This window comes from Nicotiana tabacum, chromosome 7 (genome assembly GCF_000715075.1).
Source record: "Nicotiana tabacum cultivar K326 chromosome 7, ASM71507v2, whole genome shotgun sequence".
In the NCBI taxonomy this organism is placed as follows: domain Eukaryota; kingdom Viridiplantae; phylum Streptophyta; class Magnoliopsida; order Solanales; family Solanaceae; genus Nicotiana; species Nicotiana tabacum.
In genome coordinates, this window is record NC_134086.1 from 164,615,445 (window position 1) to 164,642,197 (window position 26,753).

The 26,753-nt window shown below is 33.5% G+C and overlaps 4 protein-coding genes and 1 pseudogene across 16 annotated transcripts; 1 reads left to right on the top strand and 4 right to left on the bottom strand.

Moving 5' to 3' along the window:
* Positions 1 to 1,595: 1,595 nt before the first annotated feature.
* LOC142162409 (agamous-like MADS-box protein AGL62) lies at positions 1,596 to 17,006 on the bottom strand (annotated as a pseudogene).
* Positions 7,644 to 13,701, bottom strand: LOC107771288 (homeobox-leucine zipper protein ATHB-8-like). Of its 13 annotated transcripts, none has more exons than XM_075218007.1 (8): positions 13,584 to 13,681; positions 10,580 to 10,622; positions 10,423 to 10,473; positions 9,905 to 10,048; positions 9,419 to 9,552; positions 8,930 to 9,343; positions 8,714 to 8,800; positions 7,644 to 8,183 (listed from the first exon to the last, which is right to left on the bottom strand). In XM_075218007.1, exons 1-5 carry the CDS (start codon positions 13,634 to 13,636, stop codon positions 9,472 to 9,474), a joined length of 372 nt encoding a protein of 123 aa, XP_075074108.1. In that variant the 5' UTR covers positions 13,637 to 13,681; the 3' UTR covers positions 7,644 to 8,183; positions 8,714 to 8,800; positions 8,930 to 9,343; positions 9,419 to 9,471. The 13 variants fall into 13 exon arrangements, 9 of the variants coding, with proteins under 9 accessions (XP_075074108.1, XP_075074105.1, XP_075074111.1 ...); XM_075218004.1 differs by lacking the exon at positions 7,644 to 8,183 and having other exon boundaries at positions 8,227 to 8,800; positions 8,930 to 9,089; positions 9,183 to 9,343; positions 13,584 to 13,682; XM_075218010.1 differs by lacking the exon at positions 7,644 to 8,183 and adding an exon at positions 13,195 to 13,366 and having other exon boundaries at positions 8,227 to 8,800; positions 13,584 to 13,682.
* LOC142182596 (agamous-like MADS-box protein AGL62) lies at positions 14,045 to 14,796 on the top strand. Its single transcript, XM_075256806.1, has one exon. The coding sequence runs from the start codon at positions 14,054 to 14,056 to the stop codon at positions 14,729 to 14,731; it is 678 nt and encodes a 225-aa protein (XP_075112907.1). The 5' UTR covers positions 14,045 to 14,053; the 3' UTR covers positions 14,732 to 14,796.
* Positions 17,007 to 19,327: 2,321 nt separating the features above from the next.
* On the bottom strand, positions 19,328 to 20,134 carry LOC107771289 (agamous-like MADS-box protein AGL62). Its single transcript, XM_016590629.1, has one exon. It carries the CDS (start codon positions 20,132 to 20,134, stop codon positions 19,481 to 19,483), a length of 654 nt encoding a protein of 217 aa, XP_016446115.1. The 3' UTR covers positions 19,328 to 19,480.
* Positions 20,135 to 23,372: 3,238 nt separating this feature from the next.
* LOC142162410 (agamous-like MADS-box protein AGL62) lies at positions 23,373 to 24,236 on the bottom strand. The gene is made up of 2 exons (XM_075218757.1): positions 24,068 to 24,236; positions 23,373 to 23,761 (listed from the first exon to the last, which is right to left on the bottom strand). The coding sequence occupies exons 1-2, from the start codon at positions 24,234 to 24,236 to the stop codon at positions 23,373 to 23,375; spliced, it is 558 nt and encodes a 185-aa protein (XP_075074858.1).
* Positions 24,237 to 26,753: the final 2,517 nt, after the last annotated feature.

Sequence of the window (26,753 nt, forward strand, 5' to 3'; positions counted from 1 at the left end):
CATTCAGAGTAAAAAATATGGACTATTTAAAGGTGCTATGGAGTACTCTCAAACTTGCTGTCTTTAAAATATTTTTACTATTGTTTCTATGTAATGTGTTGATACTCAATGCACCTTAGTTGGCATTATTAAAACAATAAGGCATATATATTACTTGTGAAAGTCAACTTTTATTTCTGATAAATCCCTTAATAAGTAATGACTTAATTGTTTGTTACAATTGTCAACCCTTCTATCTATTGATTGGTTTTATGCAGCTAGCTAGCAGGGATTAATGAAAATTAATTAAGAGAGTACGATTATATTAAGATAAATGATGGTGAGTGAGAAAAGGAGATATCTGCCAATATTGGAGATGCTATATGTAATTTTATTTTTGAGTTGTAACCTAAAGACAATCATGTATTGCATTTACTTTTGAGTTGTAACCTAAGGAGAAGCCAATTATGATAATAGTTGGATAATAATAGTGTCTTAGCTTGAGAAATCAGGCGGTGATAAGTAAGTTTAGATATTGACGAGTAATGAATCACAAAAGTTAAATAGCATATATAGATTATAAGATATGAAAAAAAATGCAAAAATTATGTCGGAATTTGGGAATTTTCTTGAATTAAATTGCTGTAGATGAATCATACGGTTACAAATAATAAAGTTACATAAGAATTAAATAAAGAAAAATATGACATATTTCTTAAAATGTATATTCACTACCATTAAGAGGAACAAATATGCAAAGTAATATATTGTTAGCAGAAATGAGCTTATTAAAATCTAAAAGGTCGGAAGAATGAATGAGGTTTTTTACTGTACTTTTTAATTTTCTTAATGATTTTGTGCTAATTTATAGTTAAGGACTATAGATGCCAACTCTATCATGTTTACATTTTTATCAAAAATTTAACTTGATTTCAAGACAGATAATCATATAATTCGATAATTTTCGTATATTTTATATTATCTAATGCAAAATTTAATTTATGTATCCGGGGAGCTTTTTATATGACATCTTTTCTACCTAAAAGGTTTAAAACCCTTCTGTTATTGCATTTACCCTCTTTTTCGTTTGTAATGATTTTTTTGTCTTTCCTGGTGATCAGAGGCGGAGCTAGACTATTATTTACGGGTTCGGACGAATTCATTAGTTTTTTATTAGATTTATATTTGTATTAAAAAATTAGTAAATATGTATTAATATTTAACTACGAATCCAGTAACTAAAATGAGTTGTGCGTTCGATGATATCAAAACCCATAAACTTCAAATCTTGACTTCGCCTCTGCCGATATTCAATGTCTTTATTTATTTTTACAAGTATCACTTAAAGGTAATTGGTTTTCTTTCTGTATATAAGATCAAGAGAAACACCATCACCACCACCCAGCAAAATGAAAGCAAAAGATAAAAGAAAAGTAACACGTCAAGCATAGAAGTATCTATTTTGACAAAATTCGTCAATACAACAACAACAACAACAACAACAACAACAACAACAACAATATACCTAGTAAAATTCTACTAGTGGGGTCTGAGGAGAGTAGAGTATACGCAGACCCTACCCCTACCCCGAAAAGGGAAAAGAGATTGTTTTCAGGAGACTTTCAGCTCAAAAGGAAAGGTAATAATATCAGAAAAGAAATAAGAGAAAAGACCTGTGATAACAAAAGATACCAGAAAGAAAATAACCACAACAAATAAGTGAAAGGACAATAACACAAAACTATGCAAAACAACAATGTGAATACAACAAAGACCGCTAACAAACCTAATCTAAATTCTATCCGACTACCCAGTGCAAAGAGGGAATAAATATCGACTACCCCTTAGCCTACCACCCTAATGCTCGACCTCCATATGTTCCTATCAAGAGCCATGTCCTCAAAAATCTGAAGCCGCGTCATATCCTGCCTGATCACCTCGTCATATACATCAATATAACTAGTTCGAAATTACTAAATAAGTAAGAAACGGTCATTAGCATATACCACCATTTTAAATGTGAATTGATGTTTTATGCATTGAAGATTTTAAAAATGTGTAGACAATCGATCACTTATTATGTACATAATGTAATTACAGATAAATCTCTTGATAAATATTAATTGATAATCTGGTAAAATTAACAACTAACTTATCATCACAGGTTAAAATTCATTAAAAGTGCAAGAAAATCTTTGCAGTGTCGGTGCATATAACTTAAATCCTTTAAATATGGCTCTCTTGCCCTCGAACTGTTCAAATTTTAGAATTTTACTTAAATATATCGACAATATAAAAAAATTCACTATGGGTCAGTCACCTTTACCGTATACAATGAAACCTGACTCCTTTTCAGAATTACAGATCCCACTTTTTATAGAGAATTACATGTAAATATTTTGAGTGACCTAATAAGTAAAAAATGCCTTTAAAAAAGAACAAGAAGGTTCAAGATTTATGGGACAAAGCTCCAACAACAATTTTATTTGATTAATCTCGTCAAATTAATTTATCAACTTTCCTCCTTTCTCCTTTTTTTTTTTCAAACACAACTTTGAATGTTTGGTACAGGTAAAAAAATTATTACTGGAGCAATATTTTCAGGGAAAACTAAGCCCAATGCAGAAAAAGTTTTGAATGAAATCACTATAAACTTCTTTGTTCGTTCACTTTAGGATGATAAAAACACCAAACCACGACAATAGCCTAAATTAAATTGTCTAGACGTCTGGTCGTACAAATTGCATAGTATCAATAAATAAACATTTCAAGTATTACTCAAATATAGTAGAGTAGAGTATAGTATATTAGAACAAAAAATTAAAATAAAGTCTCGATATGATCAACCTCTTGACCTAAAATCGTAATATTTCTTGATTAACTCGGTTAATCAGGGAAAAATTGTGTGCCCATGAGTGGCCATAGAAAGTCCAAGGCCTGTGATATTTTTAACATCAGCTTGGCCTCCATTAGATGAAGAAGCTCCAAGAAAAAATGCAGGAGTATTTGATGACTCAATAAATATTTTCTGCATTTGCACGTCCACAATTATTGCCCGCTCAGGCATAGCCAAAGCCTCTACTCGTCGCCTTATCAACGATGTCGTTTCCTTCTCACCGGGGAAAGATTCGTCCATTAAATAAAACATTGGGCAGACAGGGACCTCTACTGATGGAGTGGCCGTCTGACGACCAGGCTCGATTAAAATCGGAGCATGGGAAGAAGTATTTCGCGCAGACTCAACCAACATAAACTGCATCCCCGTCGAAGCAACCGCCTGGCGAAATGCGGGGATAGGAGCCTTCGCCTTCTTAGAAGTTCTCCAACTTGGCGTCAATAGAAAACCATAAGCGGCAGAAAGAAGCACACCACAACAAGAGCGAAGTAGTTATGAGAGAAAAACCCGACTTACCGGTCGAAGGCTTGAGCCCGAGCCTCTTATTGAAGGACGCCTAGTCATGGATCCCTACGGTGTGAGGCAAGATGCGAGTCACCCAGTCACTGATATCGGCGACTAAAGAAGGGGGGTACTTCTCAGCTACAAAAAGAAAAACAACGTAACAAGTCACGAAACACGAAGATGAGGGAAAGAACGTACTCCAAATGATGACACTTACGAGAAAAATTCCATTGTTTAGGAAATTCGCTAGGGTTCGCCACTACATGCTCGGTTTTGATGAAGAAGTAATGAGCCAAAAACCAATGGTTCATCCTATCATCCATCCCCGCCACCAACCCTTTTTTTCCGTGGTGGCGGATGTGAATCATCGTGCCCTTATGGAAGCTCAATCCGAAGAGGTGCAGTAGATAACAGATAGAGACTTCGCAGCCGGTCAGCCCTACGAACTTCGCCAACATAAGAAAAATCTTGTAAAGGTAGGGAGAAAGTTGTGTCTGGCAGATGTTGTAGTAGCGACAGAACTCCTCCGCCAACGGAGGAAGAGGAAGAGAATTACCTATCGGGAATGGGTAGGCATAAAATGCACAATACCCAGGCCGGTGAACTTGAACCACATCATCTCCCGTCGGGACCAAGTCGACGTGGGCAGGAATGTCATATTTGGTCCTAAGGGCAAAAAGGTGCTTCGCCTCCATCTCAGGTTTCACAGACTCCGGCTAAAGGGCGAGTTCCTTAGAGAAGTCGGACCTAGAAGTAGGGTTACGAGGAATGATCTCTTCCATAGTGGGGAAGCTCTCATCCTCTACAACCGTTGATTCTCCGCCACCAGAAGGCATGGCCACCGATAATGGAGTAGGGTCAGAGATCATCTCAGCATTGGAGGTCACATTAGCCATTCTTTGCTAATATGTATGCGGTGGAGTAGAAAAAGAAAAAAGGATAAAAACAATTGCAATTTCATGGTGCAAGAACGCAAGAAGAAGAAAGAGAAGCGAGTGCAAAGTTGAAGAATCAGAGAATGCAAAATTTCCATTGAGAAGTGTTCCCCTCTTTATTTATAGACCTCAGAGGTGTTCGGATTGATGCGGGCAACTGTCAGTGGCCCTAGAATCGAAAGGACAGGGACTCGAGGAACGAGGGAACGCATCGGGAAGATGCACAATGATGGCGCATGCGACGTGACGTCATCATGCACCAACCCCATGACCCACGAATCTCAAAGAGATACATTATTATTTCTGCTACGGACGCCTCTACTCGATCACCACGCTAAAATATTTTTTCACAAATCGTCGACTGAAAAGGTCCGCTCATCGGGGCCGACCAGAGGCGACCTCGACAAGTGAAGGGACTAACTAGACTAACTGTATGGGTCAAAATCTGGCTTAGGAAGTCAGGCGTGGGAAGATCGTTAAGTGAGAAGACTGTATTTCGATTTGGGCGGATAGGCCGAGGTCGACCAAAGCCCAACAACGATCAGTTGCTGAGTAAGCCGTAAAGGCCGAGGTCGAGTAGCGAAGAGTAGGAATAACGGCTAGTGTAGTCTTGGAACTAGTGACAGGAATATTCTTCTGAATATTCTCCTTGTTGTACTTTTTAGAGTTTTAGAGAATATCCCATATAAATAGAAAGAGAGGGAAAAGAAAAAGGACACGTGAGATTGATTCTCAAAATACTGTTGTAAGAAGTTGACTCTTGAGAGAGAATAAAGTATACCATTCCATAGTGATTGATTTTATCGATTATTCTTTCTTTCCACTCACACGATCCAAGAAAGCATTGTTCATATTCTTATTCACTGCCATATTCCGTTGTCAGGAGGAAGAATCTTCCACATCGGCCGATATTTGGGCGAAATGTTCTTCCTATTTACATTTTTTGCCACTTTCTATATTTATTGTTCATCATTCATTCTTCATTTATTCCCCAAGGCGTGCATTTAATGATTTAGTATCCGATTATGGGCACTAAATAAACGGTATCACTTCAACACTTGGCTAGATCTAAGAGTTATTATGCTTGACTATGATTCACCTTTCACCTCAGTTATCTTTTAATTAGTTTAACAAATAGTACTATACTTTTTGGTCAAACAAGGTGGCTCCACCACTATTTACCTGTTGAGATGACTTATTGATCACGGTCTTACTACGTACACTAGTGGTGGCAAAATGAATCAAAAAAAAAATAGTCAACCACCCATATTATCAACTAAAAAATGGATTGGATAATGAACTTTTTATAAATGAGTCAAATATAGATAAGAACCATATTATCTATTTAGAAAATGGATAACCAATAGGTTTAACTATTACATTTGTAAGACCTTAACTTGCGGTTTCTCAAGTTTGAGAAAAACTAGAAATTCTCCCAAAAGCGATCATATTTATGAAGCCATGGATAATATGGTTAACTCGTTTTTTATCAGTAATAAATATGGGTCGGATCGAATAATTTATCAATTTTTTATTATCCGTTTTCGACACGTCTCATATTCGACTAGACCCGCCCGTTTGCCACCTCTAGCGTACACCACCCATCCTTGCACAAGCTTCTCAGTATGAACCTTTGAAAATCTGGTCTGGAGTGCGCCAAGGGAGCCTCCTATGTCCTATGCTTGGGTAGAAGTTCTCATATATAGGGTTTGGGACCTTTGGGTTTGGGGCACAGTCCTCCTATGTATTTTTTTTGTTTGTTTGGGTATTTTGCTTTCATATCTAATAAAATCTAAAAAATTCCCACTTACGAGAAATTCCAATGATGACGCGTGCCACTCAAGTACTATAAATATTTTTTCTTATTCTCTTTTCCTATTAAAGATTCTAGTTTTCCAATTAGTAACAAAAATTATGGGAAGTATATATATATATTTAAAGATTCTACTTTTCCAATAAGTAACAAAGTTATGGAAAAGTTTCCGTTTGTTTTTTAAATTTTCCTAGAACAGCGTTCCATATTACAGTACTTTCCAAATTAAAACCCAATCATGTTCCTACAACTACAACTAAAACGAGTAACTAAATCTTTTTCGATTCTTGAATGGTAAAAAATCTTTAATTTACAGACCAAACAACTCTTCTATAAATTATTATACATCAATAACTTCTCAATTTACGAAGCCAATTAATCTTCTTCTTTCTTCTACCATGAACACTACTATTAACACCATGAAGAAAACTCAAGGACGGAGAAAAATGGCAATCAAGCCAATAGACAACCAAAACAGCAGGCATGTTACTTTCTCCAAACGGCGTTTAGGTCTTTTCTAAAAAGCTAGCGAACTTTGCATCTTAAGCGGTGCAGAAATCGCTATTCTTGTTCAATCTTTAAAACGACAACGTCTTTTCGCTTTCGGTCATCCCAATGCTGATGTCGTTATCGACCGTTATCTCACCGGAAAATCCTCCTCCTCCTCATCCACCGTCGATCAACTCAATGTGCAACAGAACAATCAATACTAATCTCAGATTTGTAGAGAATTGGAGGCTGAGAAGAAAAAAAAGGAGATTATTGAAAATTCAAAGATTGTGAATAATAATAATAATAATAATAATAATAATAATAATAATAATAATAATAATAATAATAATAATAATAATAATAATAATAATAATAATAATAATAATAATAATAATGAGAATAATGAGTGGAATGAATCAATTGATGATATGGGAATGGAGGAACTTGAAGAATTTATGGGTGCATTGGAAGAATTGAAGAAGAAAATAACAATGAGAGCTGATGAATTGAGTATGATTAATGGTTCTTCAGTAGTGCCAACTACTTCAACTTTGAATAATAATATTGCTAGATTTGGGGCTGAAGACCAATTCTTGAATCAGGCCGCTATCGACTATTGTTCTTCAATTGTTCCTTACCAATTCAATCACCCAGGAGGTGGCCAATTCTGAAGCAATTATTTTCATATTTAAAGCTTGATTAGTTGAGTATTTTAATAAAGAAATAGCATGTCGTGATCTTTTATATATAGAAAATTTGAGAAGCTGTTGTTTTTGTACTAATAATCTCTACTATCTTCTTCCTTGTGTCAATGAACAAGTTAATTGTTCTAGTGACAAAACTAATTAGTATTACTACATTAATTTAAAAAAATAGTGATGAAAGAATTCGGAGTTGCAGAATCATTTACAAAAAATTGCATTTTGAACAATTGTATTTCTAGTAGGTATTACTAGGTTTATGCCAATCTCAATTTTATTGTGCTTGCAACAAGTTATAAGTGTGGAGCATTAATTTCCCTGTATTAATTTAAATGACTGATGTTAAATTTTCTTCTTTTTTATTTTCTTGTTTCTAACAATTTGAGTTGTTTCAATAATGACACTTGTTGGCTACTTTGTATTATTTATGCAAACACTAATATAAACAATAGACTCATACTGTCAAAGCCAAGGTGAAGAAGGTGAGAAAGATTGCCAAAAGGGAGAAGAAGCTCATTAGACCTGGATAAAAGCTAAAACTAAACTGGTCATGTTGCACTCTTTCTTTATGTTTTAAAACCTCCATTGAATCCTTTAATTGTTCAAGTTCATGCAAGCCAAGTTTACTTATTGGAGCTTCCCACCAATATTGACTTTGACTATTTTTCCTCATTTGATCAAATGATTCTTCTTTTTTCTTCTCAACTTCAAACTCAGCAAGAATCCGAGTTAACTGCAAATTGAGCTCACGAACACTAGCATTTCGATGAGCGTCAACAAGATGAAGTGATGAATTAGCTTCCAGGAGACTCTCGGCTCAACAGGAAAGGTAATAATATCAGAAAAGAAATAAGAGAAAAGACCTGTGACAACAAAAGATACCAGAAAGAAAATAACCACAGCAAATAAGTGAAAGGACAATAACACAAAACTATACAAAACAACAATGTGAATACAACAAAGACCGCTAACAAACCTAAACGAAATTCTATCCGACTACCCAGTACAAAGAGGGAATAAATCTCGACTACCTCCTAGCCTACCACCCTTATGCTCGACCTCCATATGTTCCTATCAAGAGCCATGTCCTCGGAAATCTGAAGCCGCGCCATGTCCTACCTGATCACCTCGCCATATTCATCAATATAACTAGTTCGAAATTGTGTAATAAAACAAACTTTAACAACCAAAGTATAATCAACTAAAGTCTCAACATCGTCTCTAACTTTTGGTACTGGACGGTTGTCCGGAGCCAGAGTAAGTTTCTCAAACCAATAAGTTAAGCTTCTTACTCTTGTACAAGTCTGTCTCTTATATAGAGGTACGAGCTTTGGTAAATCCAGTTAAGATTCTCTACAAAAGAACAAAATCCATGTGCAGAAATAGAACTTACTTGCAGTAGGAACATATATCTTGGCATTATAAAATCATCTGGAGAATGGCAAATCCTTCCAAGTTCCAACTTGATGACCTCCAGCAACTACTGAGCATAAAAGAGATTGCGATCAACATTAATGATGAGGAATCCATCCCATATTATCCAAAGAAGACAGAAAGGAACAGTTTTAGGCATGCCCACATTGATTTAAATAGGATCTAGAACACTTGCCTCTTCATGTTCAGCGGTGTGTGCCAATGGAAGTATCACTTGACCCCCAAAATTATAGACTCGGGCCCCAGGTAGGCTGCAAGGACCAACTTTAACAGCTGCATCTGCGTAGGCATCAATATCGTTGTCTACCCATTCTGATCGATGCTCGCACAGAAACCTGAGAAGTACTGCAGGAGTCACACTCTGAACAACAGAAACAGGAAGATGTCAAAAAGCATGATAAGAATATGGTCAAGTCAAGATAAATGACATGAGGAGGAGGAATTGATGAATTGCAGCTGCGTAGAAACCAGTGATGTTGTTAGGCATATTTGTCAGACAATCAGCTAGGATCTTCAAACGATCCCCAAAGACATTAATCCCACCTCGTACATATACCCGGAGTAACAAACCAACAGCATTCAAGTACACCTGCATGTTTCCAAGAACACTGTTAACTCTCATCAAGTATTATTGAAAGAAGTTGTTTGACTACAAACCACTAACTTTCTTTGGCTTGAGAGGGATCGCTTCTTTCCAACTCTTTCCAGATGTTCTGGTCATACACGTCTCTTACTTTTTCCATCGGAGAATGACCTTCCAAATAACGAAGCGCTACATGCCACCAATTGTGTGTACACCTGCAAATATCCTAGTGGTTAGCTTTTAAAAATTACAAAATTCAAAGCTGAACTAGTATCGGATTCTGCGGATACATAAAAGATGACAAAGAACTCCAGGTTCTTGAGCACTTCTCCATAAATTGTACTGCTTCTTTAAAACGACACTTGTAGTGATAAACATGACAAAGCTGCATGCAGATTGTCATGAGATAAGACAAAAATATTATACAAGAATAGCACTGAATGAATAAATGAATTTCCTCCAGCTGCCAACATATTTGCATGTATTTTGACGACTTCTTTAGCCAATCCAACTAATATTAGCATTTTTCACTAGCAGATATCAGCTAGAAAGGAAAGAGTAACTCACAGCATGATGTGTCCAGGCATCTTCACTATCAATCTCAAAGCCTTTGTTTGCAGCTTCTTCTGCATCTGTGTATCGACCAAGTTCTAATAGCGCAAAAGCGAGCATGCCATAAATGTATCTTTCTTGTTTATTGTTACTCTGGCTCTGAACAACAGAAACAGGAAGATGTCAAAAAGCAAGATAAGAATATGGTCAAGTCAAGATAAAGTACATAAGGAGGAGGAGGAACTGTGTCAAGAAATTGATTGGGAAAAGCAAGCAACATCACTGGTAATAGTAGATCGTGTCCTCCATTTTACCATTTCACGTTTTTCAAGCAATTAAATATCTACAATTTGGGCGGTCTATCTTGCACTATACAAGAGGACCATATCAGCATAAGTCATTGTGAAACCAATTTTAATTTTCTAAGGGGTTAAAAGCACCAAAATGTACTTATCTACATTGCATAGGAGAACAACTAAATCAGTTTTAGTAAAGCCAAGCCTATCTAGATTCTAGATACACTATCAACTTACCAAAATGGCCTTTTCTTTTAATTTGGTTGTCTGAGACTCTAAGTTATATCCCTGCCATGAGAATTAGTCTTTCCATAGCCCAAATACAGAAATTGAGAAGAGAAGAGAAAGACCTAGTGATCCAATTTACTTGACTATTATCATCAATATTGTTTACCATAAACTCATCCGGATTATATGGCATCTCGCATTTGCAATACCTTCAGAGCAACAAAAAAGGATTATGAGCATAAGAACTACAAGTGGCCAAGTGAATTAGTCCCTACCAAATATGCAAAGACGGTATATCAATCCACTACTTGTACTTTCAGGTAAAACATCTGAATGAAATAGAAATTTAAAAGCAAATTCCAAGCAAAACTAAATTTAAAAAAAATAGGTGAAGAGCAATTAGAATAAATTGAAAAAGATAGCATATGTTGATTTCATATCTAGCTACTTGGAACTCTATTTTACAGCATCAATAGATAATACCACCAACGTTGATGTTCCTAAAATGAACTTGCATTCCAATCATGTGACTTTTACCCTTGAACTATTCAAAATAGGTCATTTTTATTCTCCGTTAAATTTTAGTAGCAATTATACCCCTGTCGCCTAATTTTTAGCCTACATCTACCCTTACTATTAACGGCCCTCCACATCAGATGCCACACATATTTAACTATAATATAATTAATGACATGGCTATACACCACAGAAAAAGCTCTCCCTTGATCAACGATCTTCTTCTACCTTTTAAAAAACCTTAATTCATATCTTCGAGACCCATTCCATAAAAAACCCCATCAAAACTGGACAAAAATTGCAGTAAAACTGCTTCGTAGCTAGACCAAAACTGCAGCAAATATTGATCACAAAATTGCAGCAAAACTGCAAAAGGGAAAAAAAAAAGATTGCAGCAAAACTGCAATTAGACCAAAACTGGAGAAAAGCGTGGAGCTTTAATATCTTCTGAGCCATTTATTCTTTTGAACTGAAAACTTGTGCCTTGCTATAAACCGAGGGAAGTAATTAAGCTCTGCAAAATAATTTAATTTCTATGCTCGACCCAATTGACAGTCTTAGGGTTATTTGAATATCATCAAGCCTTCTGTATTAACTTCATTAAGTGTTTAAACTCTTTCAATCAAACGTCTAACCACCTGTGTAAATATTCATTCTAGTATTACATATTTATCTTCTGCTGACTTTTAAATAGAAAGTTAACAGTATAACTTTTTTAGAAATTTACAGTACAAAATGATGGACTTGAGGAGCATACATTTCAAAAGATACATGTCCCAAAAAGAATATGGTACTTAGTTTAGTAGTTACTTCACATAAATGAACAAGCGATAACGGCAAAAACAACCAAATAGTTAGCTACGAACTACAAAACAGCCACCATAAGTAATGCTGCAAAATTTGGCAAAGGACATCTAACGGTGTGGGAGCCTTATTCTGGAAGCTACAAGAACTAATTTGTAAAAGATTCATGCATATATACTATTATAATAAATACTGGTGGCAATACGGTGAGCTTCACATTCAAATGGAAACTGAGGATAATATTGCTTTAGCGTGCCTACTTGTTGATATTAAGGAAGTGTTGAAGCAGAGTAGCAGGTTGCTGCTTATAAATTTAGAAACTTGGTATCTAAGCCCATATAAAAATTAATGAAGAAGAAACCGATATGGTTAGTCAATGACGCCTTATCAGTTATCATTCCATGGATAAAAAAGAAGCACTTTTACTATACCGATACTAACTCTATAGTTTTAGTTCTTTGCCAAAAAAGGAAGCCTCTTCATCTGAAGTAGGCTCCTGGCTCATGAAATCCATGATAGGTTCTCTAAGTCTATAAATACTTTAATTTGCTGGGTCGATCTAGATCACTAAGAAGAAATCTTCTAGCATGGTGCATATCCAAGACTTTATGAGCAAAGGATATTTATCATAGTCCTAGACCAGGCAATTATAATATACACATACATGAACTTGTGCAAAAGTATTTTTTTCTATCAAAGAGATCCACTCAAAAGGTTGGTAATTTCTTCACATATAGTCAGAAGATCCACCAAAATTTGAATGTGTATTTAAAGGGAAGAATTATGTTTACTTGCTATTGTTAACATGATCTGAATAAGCATGGTACATACGCATCATTGATAAACCTTTTAAAGTTCAAAACTTTACTTTTTCGTCAAGCTTTTATAGACCCTCTAGCTTATCAGCGGGAAACTGGAAGAAACATTCCACTATATTTTAAAATTATTCATTCAAGGATAAAATATCGATATATTTTTATCTATCCTTAAAGATTACAACAATAGGAACTACTCCATAATTCCAAATAAGAAATAAAGAAATAATTAATCATAAGAATATTTTACTTTAAGTTGACCAAAAAAAGTCATTTTATGAAGATCTAATTGCTCACCTTTTGGTAAAAAGTGTCTAATTATGTCATGCAAACGATCAAATACTCGCAATTTTGCCAAACATCGGATCACATGAACTATCTTAGCTTGCACTCGTTCTCTTCAAGTCAACCTCAGTTAAATTCAAGAAAATTTAACCTTAACAATGTTGGTATTTTAAGATCTGAAGTATGATAAAGACTAAAGTTTTGGGGGAAGGAAAAGATGATATATAGGGGAATAAATAAAAAGGACGCGTGCTTGTTGCTTCTAAAACCGGTATATGATCAAAAGATATGAAAGTTCTACAGTTATAGCAAAATATTCATTATTGACAAATGAGTAACTCTAATACAGCAACATTTATACCCCGTTTTGAAAAATGCACACAGATTGTTGACCAATTGGAGCAGTTCAACTTGGAATCCTCAAAATTTGAAGTTCCCAGGCTTTTTGTATTTTCGTTTAAATCTTGGATCCGTCTCGGCTTGAAAGCAAAAGAAAAACCAAAAATATATATATGCCAACCTCGATAATTACTCTGGAGGGAGAGAGAAACAACAAGTTGTTGTTAAGAATACCGAGAGAACAACGTAATAAAATTAGAAAAGGAAAAAGACATCGTTAAGGAAACAACAATGAACCAAAAGAGCGGAAAAGGGGCAAAAACCAAACAGATTCAACAAAGGTAGACCAAAAAGTAGAAAGACTGAAAATAATAGAAAGAAATTTGAGCAAAAATTAAATGGAAAACATACCCTGATGTGAAGATGAGGAGAAGAGCAGCTGCTTGTGCGTCTGTTCTTTTCATTTTTCAGTTAGAGATGAGCATGAAAAATCGGATCCTTCTAGAATTTCTATTTAACAATTAATGACGCAATTACTGTTTTGCCCTTAAAAGAAGCTTGATTTGCAAAGATACCATTGATCGACCATCTTCTCTCTTCTATATAAATAAATAATAATAATAATTTAAAGATTCTACTTTTCCAATAAGTAACAAAGTTATGGAAAAGTTTCCTAAAATAGCTTTCCATATTACGGTACTTTTCAAATTAAAACCCAATCCCTTTCCTACAACTACAACTAAAACGAGTAATTAAATCTTTTCAGATTCTCGAATGGTAAAAAATCTTTGATTTACATACCAAGCAACTCTTCTATAAATTATTATACATCAACAAGTTCTTAATTTACGAAGCCAATTAATCTTCTTCTTTCTTCTACCATGAACACTACTATTAACACCATGAAGAAAACTCAAGGGCGGAGAAAAATTGCAATCAAGCCAATAGACAATCAAAACAGCAGGCATGTTACTTTCTCCAAACGGCGTTTAGGTCTTTTCAAAAAAGCTAGCGAACTTTGCATCTTAAGTGGTGCAGAAATCGCTATTCTTGTTCAATCTTTAAAACGACAACGTCTTTTCGCTTTCGGTCATCCCAATGCTGACGCCGTTATCGACCGTTATCTCACTGGAAAATCCTCCTCCTCCTCCTCATCCACCGTCGATCAACTCAATGTGCAACAGAACAATCAATACTATTCTCAGATTTGTAGAGAATTGGAGGCTGAGAAGAAAAAAAAGGAGATTATTGAAAATTCAAAGATTGTGAATAATAATAATAATGAGGGATTTTGGTGGAATGAATCAATTGATGATATGGGAATTGAGGAACTTGAAGAATTTATGGGTGCATTGGAGGAATTGAAGAAGAAAATAACAATGAGAGCTGATGAATTGAGTATGATTAATGGTTCTTCAGTAGTGCCAACTACTTCAACTTTGAATAATAATATTGCTAGATTTGGGGCTGAAGACCAATTCTTGAATCAGGCCGCTATCGACTATTGTTCTTCAATTGTTCCTTACCAATTCAATCACCCAGGAGGTGGCCAATTCTGAAGCAATTATTTTCATATTTAAAGCTTGATTAGTTGAGTATTTTAATAAAGAAATAGCATGTCGTGATCTTTTATATATAGAAAATTTGAGAAGCTGTTGTTTTTGTACTAATAATCTCTTCTATCTTCTTCCTTGTGTCAATGAACAAGTTAATTGTTCTAGTGACAAAACTAATTAGTATTACTACATTAATTAAAAAAAATAGTGATGAAAGAATTCGGAGTTGCATAATCATTTACAAAAGATTGCATTTTGAACAATTGTATTTCTAGTAGGTATTACTAGGTTTATGCCAATCTCAATTTTTTTGTGCTTGCAACAAGTTCAAGTGTGGAGCAGTAATTTCCCTGTATTAATTTAAATGACTGATGTTAAATCTTGATATTTTATTCTTCTTTTTTATTTTCTTGTTTCTAACAAGTTGAGTTGTTCCAATAATGACACTTGTTGGCTACTTTGTATTATTTATGCAAACACTAATATAAACAATAGACTCATACTGCCAAAGTCAAGGTGAAGAAGCTGAGAAAGATTGCCAAAAGGAAGAAGAAGTTCATGAGACCTGGATAAAAGCTAAAACTAAACTGGTCATGTTGCACTCTTTCTTTATGTTTTCTTAGTATTTTATTTCAATGTTAGAATTTGAATGTGGTTTCTTATGGTTTTTAATCCATCTTTTATTGACAATGAGATCATACCTTGGTGCCACTTTTCATTGGTTTACTAAAGCTTTAATCAGTTTTTTATTTGGAGTATTACTTAAGCTTATGATTGTAATAACAACAGTATGTTTTATTATTCTCCTTACGAGAAAATGCATGTATCTTTTCCCCATATGAGCGGGTCGAATACGGATAATGCAAAAAATGGATAAATTATTCGATCCGACTCATATTTAATAAGGATAGAAAATGGGTTAATCGGCGGATAATATGAGTGACCACATTATCCATGAATTTTTAAATATGATCACTTTTGGGAGAATTCATATTCTCCCAAGCTTGAGTAACCCTCAATTTTAGTCTTTATAAATGTAAAAGTTAAACTCATTAGTTATCCATTTGTTATCCATTTTCTAAGTGGATAATATAGTTCTTACCCATATTTGATCTATTTTTAAAAAAGTTCATTATCCAACCCATTTTTTAGTGGATAATATAGATGAATGACTATTTTTTTTAATCCGCTTTGCCACCACCAGTGAGAATGCTTGATATATGTTCTTTAAGAGAAATCGTTAATTAATTAGACAGATATATATATTATTTATATGAACTAGAGAAGGTACAACTCAACTTTACACTAAGAAATAAAGGCAGGATTTCTTAACGAAAAGTTATGACTGGGGAAGTAATTAATAACATGATAATAGCAGATAAAAGGATTGCAAAATATTAACAATTACTAACTTATTTATTTATATGGGCAATCAATACACAAACTGAGAACTTGAAAAGCATATAGCAAAGACCAACTAGTGAGGTACTCGTTGGCTTTAGTTAACAAAAAGAGGGGAAAAAAAAGGCAACCCGGTGCTCTAAGCTCCCATTATGCGCGAGATCCGAAAAAGGGTCGGACCAGAAAAGAATTAAAACAACCCAACTGAATCAAAGCCAAAGTTATGGTTATGAAGATTATTTGAAGCAACCATGTTTCGAGCTGGCTTGATATCATAGTTGTCAAAAATCCTATTACCATTAACACCAAAATAAGAAGAAGAATTAGTAGTCTCAACCATAAACTTGCTTGCCTAATTTGTCACATTCTTTTTTAAAACCTCCATTGAATCCTTTAATTGTTCAAGTTCATGCAAGTCAAGTTTACTTATTGGAGTTTCCCACCAATATTGACTTTGACTATTTTTCCTTATTTGATCAAATGATTCTCCTATTTTCTTCTCAACTTCAAGCTCCGCAAGAATCTGAGTTAACTGCAAATTGAGCTCACGAACACTAGCATTTCGATGAGCCTCAACAAGATGAAGTGGTTAATTAGAAATTGGATTATGATTTCTTGAGAGGAACCTATCGACAATGGACTCAACATTAGGGTGACCAAAAGAAAATACTTTTCTAGCAGGTGAATACACTATGATAGCTATTTCAACACCACAAAGTGTGCATAGTTCACTAGCTTTCTTAAAAAGACCAGAACGACGTTTTGAGATTAAGATTATATTAAGATAAATGATGGTGAGTGAGAAAAGGAGATCTCTGCCAATATTGGAGATGCTATATGTAATTTTATTTTTGAGTTGTAACCTAAAGACAATCATGTATTGCATTTACTTTTGAGTTGTAACCTAAGGAGAAGCCAATTATGATAATAGTTGGATAATAATAGTGTCTTAGCTTGAGAAATCAGGCGGTGATAAGTAAGTTTAGATATTGACGAGTAATGAATCACAAAAGTTAAATAGCATATATAGATTATAAGATATGAAAAAAAATGCAAAAATTATGTCGGAATTTGGGAATTTTCTTGAATTAAATTGCTGTAGACAAATCATACGGTTACAAATAATAAAGTTATATAAGAATTAAATAAAGGAAAATATGACATATTTCTTAAAATGTATATTCACTACCATTAAGAGGAACAAATATGCAAAGTAATATATTGTTAGCAGAAATGAGCTTATTAAAATCTAAAAGGTCGGAAGAATGAATGAGGTTTTTTACTGTACTTTTTAATTTTCTTAATGATTTTGTGCTAATTTATAGTTAAGGACTATAGATGCCAACTCTATCATGTTTGCATTTTTATCAAAAATTTAACTTGATTTCAAGACAGATAATCATATAATACGATAATTTTTGTATATTTTATATTATCTACTGCAAAATTTAATTTATGTATCCGGGGAGCTTTTTATATGACATCTTTTCTACCTAAAAGGTTTAAAACCCTTCTGCAATTGCATTTACCCTCTTTTTCGTTTGTAATGATTTTTTGTCTTTTCCGGTGATCAGAGGCGGAGCTAGACTATTATTTACGGGTTCGGACAAATTCATTAGTTTTTTATTAGATTTATATTTGTATTAAAAAATTAGTAAATATGTATTAATATTTAACTACGAATCCAGTAACTAAAATGAGCTGTGGGTTCGATGAAAAAATCAAAACCCATAAACTTCAAATCTTGACTCCGCCTCTGCCGATAATCAATGTCTTTATTTATTTTTACAAGAATCACTTAAAGGTAATTGGTTTTTTTTCTGTATATAAGATCAAGAGAAACACCATCACCACCACCGAGCAAAATGAAAGCAAAAGATAAAAGAAAAGTAGCACGTCAAGCATAGAAGTATCGATTTTGAAAAAATTGTCAATATAACAACAACAACATACCCAGTAAAATTCCACTAGTGGGGTCTGAGTAGAGTAGAGTGTACGCAGACCTTACCTCTACCCCGAAAAGGGTAAAGAGGTTGTTTCCAGGAGACTCGCGGCTCAACAGGAAAGGTAATAATATCAGAAAAGAAATAAGAGACAAGACCCGTGACAACAAAAGATACCAGAAACAAAATAACCACAGCAAATAAGTGAAAGGACAATAACACAAAACTATACAAAACAACAATGTGAATACAACAAAGACCGCTAACAAACCTAAACGAAATTCTATCCGACTACCAGTACAAAGAGGGAATAAATCTCGACTACCCCCTAGCCTACCACCATAATGCTCGACCTCCATATGTTCCTATCAAGAGCCATGTCCTCGGAAATTTGAAGCCGCGCCATGTCCTACCTGATCACCTCGCCATATTCGTCAATATAACTAGTTCGAAATTACTAAATAAGTAAGAAAACGGTCATTAGCATATACCACCATTTTAAATGTGAATTGATGTTTTATGCGTTGAAGATTTTAAAAATGTATAGACAATGAGATCATTTATTATGTACATAATGTAATTACAGATAAATCTCTTGATAAATATTAATCGATAATCTGGTAAAATTAATAACTAACTTATCATTACAGGTTAAAATTCATTAAAAGTGCAAGAAAATCTTTGCAGTGTCGGTGCATATAACTTAAATCCTTTAAATATGGCTCTCTTGCCCTCGAACTGTTCAAATTTTAGAATTTTACTTAAATATATCGACAATATAAAAAAAATTCACTATGGGTCAGTCACCTTTACCGTATACAATGAAACTTGACTCCTTTTCAGAATTACAAATCCCACTTTTTATAGAGAATTACATCTAAATATTTTAAGTGACCTAATGAGTAAAAAATGCCTTTAAAAAAGAACAAGAAGGTTCAAGATTTATGGGACAAAGCTCCAACAACAATTTTATTTGATTAATCTCGTCAAATTAATTTATCAACTTTCCTCCTTTCTCCTTTTTTTTTTTAAACACAACTTTGAATGTTTGGTACAAGTAAAAAAATTATTACTGGAGCAATATTTTTAGGGAAAAACTAAGCCCAATACAGAAAAAGTTTGGAATGAAATCACGGTAAACTTCTTTGTTCGTTCACTTTAGGATGATAAAAACTTGTTCGTTTACTTTAGGATGATAAAAACACCAAACCACGACAATAGCCTAAATTAATATGCATATTGTCTAGACGTCTGGTCGTACAAATTGCATAGTATCAATAAATAAACATTTCAAGTATTACTCAAATATAGTAGAGTATAGTATATTAGAACAAAAAATTAAAATAAATTCTCGATATGATCAACCTCTTGACCTAAAATCGTAATATTTCTTGATTAACTCGGTTAATCAGGGAAAAATTGTGTGCCCATGAGTGGCCATAGAAAGTCCAAGGCCTGTGATATTTTTAACATCAGCTTGGCCTCCATTAGATGAAGAAGCTCCAAGAAAAAATGCAGGAGTATTTGATGACTCAATAAATATTTTCTGCATTTGCTTTGTAACACTTTTTTTGAGTTCTTCCATTCCTAATTTCAACTGTTCCAATTCAGCATGCCCAAGTTCATTTACTGGCCTTTCCCACCAATTCTTTCCTATTTTTGCCTTGTTAATTTTCGCAAGTTCAACTTCATGTTTTTTCTCAAACTCCAATTGATTAAGAATCTCCATGAGCTGCTTATTCAATTCGCGAACATTTGCATTTCTATGAGCCTCAACAAGTTGACAAGTTGTAGAAGAAAAATTTGCAGTAGTGCTACTAGGAATATTACGAGTAAGGAAACGATCGATAATAGACTCAACATTAGGATGACCAAAAGAGAAAACTTTATGGCCAGGAGAAAAAACAATAATGGCTATTTCAACACCACAAAGTGTACAAAGTTCACTAACTTTTTTGAAAAGTCCAGAACGCCGTTTTGAGAAGGTTACAAGAAGGTTGCTTTCTTTTGACATTTTGGTCATTTGAATCTTTTGTCTACCTTTGCTCATCTTTCTTGCCATAGCTAAAATAAAATTTAATCTCTTCTTCCTTATGTAGAAGAGAAACTTATATAGCTTTTGTTGGTTTGGTCCAATTCAGGGAAAATTGTTGAACAACTTATTTTCATGGATTTTGTGAGACATGTGATTTTTGTTTCCATTTGATTCCATGATTTGAGTTCACAAATTGGGGAAAAAAATTATTTCTCTTCAATGATGTGCGAGCCATTCATGTACATGTGTGAAAGTTCAATGAAACTCTACGAACTTAGTCGATAAGGTTTCTCGAAAATTTAATTTTTCCAACTGGCTTGTAACTGAAACTCGAGAATCTTTAGATTTGTTAATTTTTGTGAACAAAATGCATCGGTAAGATTATAATTAAAGAATAATGTAAATACCTTACTATGTTTGTGGTAAAGGCCTACCAAGTCATTATTCTCTGAATTTCGATAGGGATTTTTTCATATCTATACCATATATGAAACATTATTACTAAAAATGTTCATAATTTGTTAATTACCCGTCCAGTTCATACTTTTACTACAATTTATATACCAATCCATAATTAGGCAGATTCTGCCATTTAAAACGCGCTAAAAAGAAGGCACGAAATCTGTGTTTGATTCTTTCCACATTAAATTCGAATTTTGAAACGGAAAGAGATCTCATTGCTGCGTAATTCTCTCATTCACTACAATTGCTGCGTAATTCTCTCATTCACTACAATTCTAATGGCCATTCTGCAGAAAATAAAAAATTATTGAACATTAGTAGTTAGCATAAAAAAGAAGCAGTAATCTACATATAACTACAAAACAATACAGGACATCTACACATGTAAACATTATCTCAAAACAATAAGGAAGAAAAGGGTAACCATAGCTCTATAACTACAAAAATATAACAGTTAGTTCAAGTAACTCACAAAATATAGATTAATTGTAGTTAGTATGAAGGTAAATGTAGCAGCATACAAAAGTGAAAAATATACCTTATCTACAATTTATCCAGCAGACTACAAAACAACTACAAAATGACTACATTTATGCACTGTCTAAAAATCACAATTACAATTAACCTACAAAATTGAGACAAACAATCTACAAAATTTGGACAATTCCACATTTTACCAAAAAACACTTGAACAACAGATTTTTACAACCAAAATCACACTAAAAACTGTAAAGAAAAATAATTAGTATTTACCTTTACCAAAATCTTTTTGTGAACCAATTTTGGTACTTTTTTGGAGGGTTTCTTCTTTTTCGGTTTTGATGAAGAAGGAGAGACCTTGGGTTTTTTCACAGATCTGATTTTTTTCATGATTTGGGACTTGAAAAAACAGATGCAACTTCAAAATAGGATTTTGTGAAATTAACTGGAAAAGAAAAAAGTAGAATCGTGGGTAACTGATGGTAAACGTGGGTGAGAGACAAGTATACGAAAATGGGGGAATTAACTGAAGGTAAAACGTGGGGGGTGGGAGGAGAGAGAGGCGGGTAAACGAAAATGGGAGAATATACGCTCCTAAATTACGCCTAATATAAATGAAACATTAATTATATCCTTAATTTGAATTATGGTATATAAATGGTAATTTGGTATGCTGAAATGTAATTAACACAATCCTTAAACATTGAGGGTAATAAGGTTTCATATATGGTATAGAGAGGTAAGCAATTGTTCCACACTTTGTACATGCGCGTATTTTGAAAAGAAAAGAAAAAGGAAAAAATGATTACATTAACTATATAACTTGCTAATATATAAAGTGAATAAGTTTCGAGTACTAATTATTATAGGAGAACGAATCTTTTTAGTTCGTCTACGAGGCCGAGAACTTGGTTTATTTCTTCTTGTAATTTGTTTTGCCTGTTGTATGGCAGGAATTGATTTTTCAATAATTTTAGTTCCTCTTACAATAACTTTCTTCCTTTCTTCTAACTTTGTTTTGCTTTTGTAAAGTAGGATTTGATATTGCTTGTGTGTCCTTTTATACTGTACGTATTCTTTCCCTAAATATTTTATTTTTTGAATTTTATTACGACGTCTCTGTACTTGAGAAAATGTTAGTTTGATTTGTCTACAACTATTTTTTATCAATACTTTTTTGAAGATATAACTAATAAAATTTGAGTAACTGCGCAAAACGATCAAATGAATTAGGAATTGGATCAACTAAATAATTTATTTTTCTGATAAATTTATTTTTTGCACGTCAATGATTTAGGCGGGTAGTATTTTAGATTACATCGAAAAATTGATCGCTTAAATCATGAAGGGAATCTAGGTCAAAATAATATCTTTAGGTTTCGTTTGTTATCAAGTCCTTCCTCTTGAATATAGAACTTATCAAGGTAAAAAGTTCATTTGAAAGCATAATCACATATTATCTCTTCTTTATTTCTTTTTTTTTTTTTGTGTGTGTGGCTAAGGATGTGAATAGTAAGAGAATTGAATATAGAAGAGGAAATTATTCCTTAAAAATTAAAAACCTCCCTTGGATGATGCAAAACGTACTAACAATCATTAGATTATAAGTCGATTTTCATAATCACGTACCATTGGACTGATGAATCTTGCAGTGAATTCCAAGCAAATTAGTATCTTAGGCTCCGATAATAATTGAGTCATTTTTCTTGAATGTAGCTTATCATGTAAACAAATCAGTTGAAATCATAATCATGTTACATATTTCGTTCTTTTCCTTCTTGGGGAGGACGTGAATAGTAATAAAAAAAGAAGAAAGAAGAGGAAAAGTTTTTAAAATTAAAACATGAGTACATGATAAATATTGTATCTCAAATCTCATATGTCATAGTCGTGTAATATTGGATTGCTGAAACTCGCAATTTTCTCATAAAAATAATAAATTTCTTATCATGATTTTTATTATTTTGCATATTTAAGCTCGATCGAATCAATGTTTAATTATCTCATCTTATAATTAGATCGGGTTGTCCTCTTAAAAGACAGAAAGACCACACTTCTAAAAATGATAATTTTTATACAAAAATCACACATTTTTCATAAAAAATAATTTTCTTATCAAGATTTTTATTATTTTGCATATTAAAGCTCAACCGAATCAATATTTAATTATTTCATCTTATAATTCGATCAGGATGTGCTATTAAAAGATAGAAAGATCACATTTATAAAACATAAGGTTTCCCTTGATTAAGCATACATATCGTCAAAACATCACATAAACCGCCAACAACAAGAACGATTAATAAAAAAATGGTAATAGCTTTTATTCATCTTTCCACCTTCCATTTTCGTAACCATACCCACGTTCAGTACCATAATTCTTCACCTTCAAGAGAAGATTTTCCAATCTCTCTTTCAACATTGAAGCCTCCGTGTAGTTCATCTTCTCTATAGGATCTCTGAACAACTCTTGTTGGCTATCCAAATTCTTATTCATTTCCTTGAGGTTGCTTTTCAAGTTTAACGCAAAATCCAGTTGATCTTGCAGATAATCGAGTTGTGTGTTAAGTGCTCTAGAATTGGCTTTTCGGTACATCTGAACATACTTATCATCAATGCCTGGTGATGATGGTGATGGACGCCTTTCTTCGCCAACATATTTGTCGATGGTCTCATTTACATTTGGATGACCAAAAGAGTAAGGCTTATTAGCTATAAGGCAAGAGGAGAAAAATCAGTAATATAAAATAAGATAAGATGAGAGAAATTAGTTTATCTACTGTTATATAGGGCAACCAGAGAGAAATCAGTAATATAAAATAGGGTAAGTGGAGAGAAATCAGTTTATCTACTATTATAATATCTATCGCATTAGGTTAACCTGAGAATAATCATCACGTTCAAAATCTTGGATTTGCATGTTTAATTATGATGATGCATGTACATTTAGTTATATTTGTTGATGGTATATATCATGTATATCTAGATGACCAAGAAAATATAAGGCTTGTTAATTACCTGGTGAAAACACGATGATGCCAACTTCAGCACCAGTCATAACTGCAAGTTCATTTGCTTTCTTGAAGACGCTATTTCGGCGTTTTGAGAAGGTTACTTGTCGATTAGTCTCATTGTCTATCTTCGCGAGACGAACTTTTTTGCGACCCTTAATCAGCCTAGTACTCATTCTCAAGGATATATAATGATATAACTAGTAAGTGTTTCTTAGAGTATGTGATATGAACTTTGTAATGCAGGAGCCTAGTATTTATAGAGTTTTACCAACATATTGAAGCCTTTGGTTTTTCAATTTTGGTACTTCATAGATATGAATCCAGTTCATTTTTTTAGTGTTCACATGTTATGAGGCAAGTAAATTTAGATACTTAATCATAGTGGTAACTGTACTTTCTATTTTTCAAAAGATTTTCAAAATTTACCTCTACAATATTGTAATGGTCAAGTCAATTTCCAGGCCCAGGCTTTGTTCTAAGATTATTAGTATTTGATACTCTCTTAATAATATCCCTAATTTGCATATGGATGAATAAGTATCCCATTTGAATTACCATTATTTTTATTTTATTTTTATTCTCTTGTTTACTACTTTTAATTTTTGGTAATTTTCTAGTTGTCGCTGAAGAGTATGACATGTTTTTATTTATATTCTCTTTCTTGTTAATTCAATTTTTGGTAATATTCGAACTGTCGTGGAAGATTAGGACATGTTTTAATATTCCTGTTTTAGTTTATCGTTGCTTTATATTCGATTTTTTCTTATTTTCCTATTTTTGGTGATATTCAAGTTGTCGGGGAAGATTAGGACATGTTTTAATGTTTATATCAAATCGATGAAGGTTACATGGAAGTTATCATTTACATACATTTTAATCACGTGTATATATATATATATATATATATATATATATATATATATATATATATAAAATCATTTCAAATTTCTTAACCATATAAATGGATGCAATTTGATACAAGCACCGAAATATAGATTATATAATTAAAAAATTTCCTCTTACAAATAGGCATAACTAGAAATATTGTTTCAGGGAAGCAAGTATTTTTATTTTTTTATTTTTTATTTTAATAATGGAGAAATCCCTGAAAAGCCAAGGATGATGTTCAATTTGAAACTCGGTGGATAAATTTCTTTCCTTTCTTTTCCCATTCTCCTAAAGACATTGTAGTCTCTTAGTTATCTACTGATGACGCTACTTGCAACTAATTTTCAACATACCAAAAATAAACTACAATCACAAAATACGAGAAAAATAATTTTACTAATTAATTGTGAGTACAATTTTATTTCTCCTTTGATTCTTCTCTCCTGATTATGTTCGTGATTCGAAGGCTGAAGCCGCGTATTTCTCAAATGTAAGATGACATAAACATCCTGGGGATATATTTGATCTCCAGCTTCTTAAACTATTTGATTGTCAAGAAGTATCCGGTCATATTTAGATCTCTTTGTGAATATCCCAAGAGTTTATGGGATTTTGAGACACCTCTTCAAGGGAATATGTATCACTTTATATAGGTATGAGTTAGGGTTTAGGGTAGAGTAATCTCCAAGAAATCCTAATAGAGTCCTAGGATTTCAAAAGTCATGTAGTATCTTTAATTTCGGATTTGGCTTGATCCCTTAAAATTTCGATGTCTACAAATGCCCCCTACTTCAAGGTCTGTCGGGGTGTAGGCTTGCCGAAACTTTACGACACTACAGAAAATATGATCTACGACGACATTTTATAAATATCGTAATAAGTTATATAAATGTCACAAAATCACTTTCCGACATTTATTTGACACTTAATCCAAATATCATAAATTTCAATGTTGGAAATTTTTTGACATTTATTTTAATGTTGGGAAAAGATTTATGACATTTATTTATCGACTTTTATGAAAATGTCACTTTAAAATTTGTGACATTTCCCATAATGTTGGCAAGTTAATACTGGTTTCTAACTTATATTTAGAAGTGTCGAGAAATTCTTGAGTTATTAGCAACACTTACAATACATATTGCTAAATTCAAAATTACTCATTGACATTTGAGAGGACATGTCAAGACCCAAACCGATGGGCCGCGACGGGTGTCCGAGTCCTACCTGTCAAACACCTCTAAGCATGCGTCTAAAAGATGAATCTGAATATCATCTGCTGAATTACGAAAATAACATACATGAAGGAAACCTGCCAACAAGGCATATGTACGTATACATGCAGAATACAGTGGGAGAGTCGGCAAGGCTGCTACAGACAACTATACATCCAAAACTAAAAGCCGACAAGGCAACATACAATCCAACTAGATATACTGTCTACAGACCTCTAATAGAAATATAACTGTACAAAGACGGGATTGAGCCACGTCATACCCATATATATATATATATACAAACATATTGTACCAAAATCAAAAGCAGCTCCGGATCAAGTGGAGCACGCCAACTCTCGCTGATCAGGGATCCTAAGAAGGGGGACCGTCAGCTTGCCTACCTACGCCTACGGGCATGAAACGCAGGCCCCATGAAATAAGGCGTCAGTACGAAAAATGTACTGAGTATGTAAGGCATGAAAATCTGTACATAGAAGGCATAGATGAAACATAGAATAAAGAAATCCATTCGTAAATCTAAAACATTTATAATGTTAAGCACGTGCATATTAATGACGTGTCATG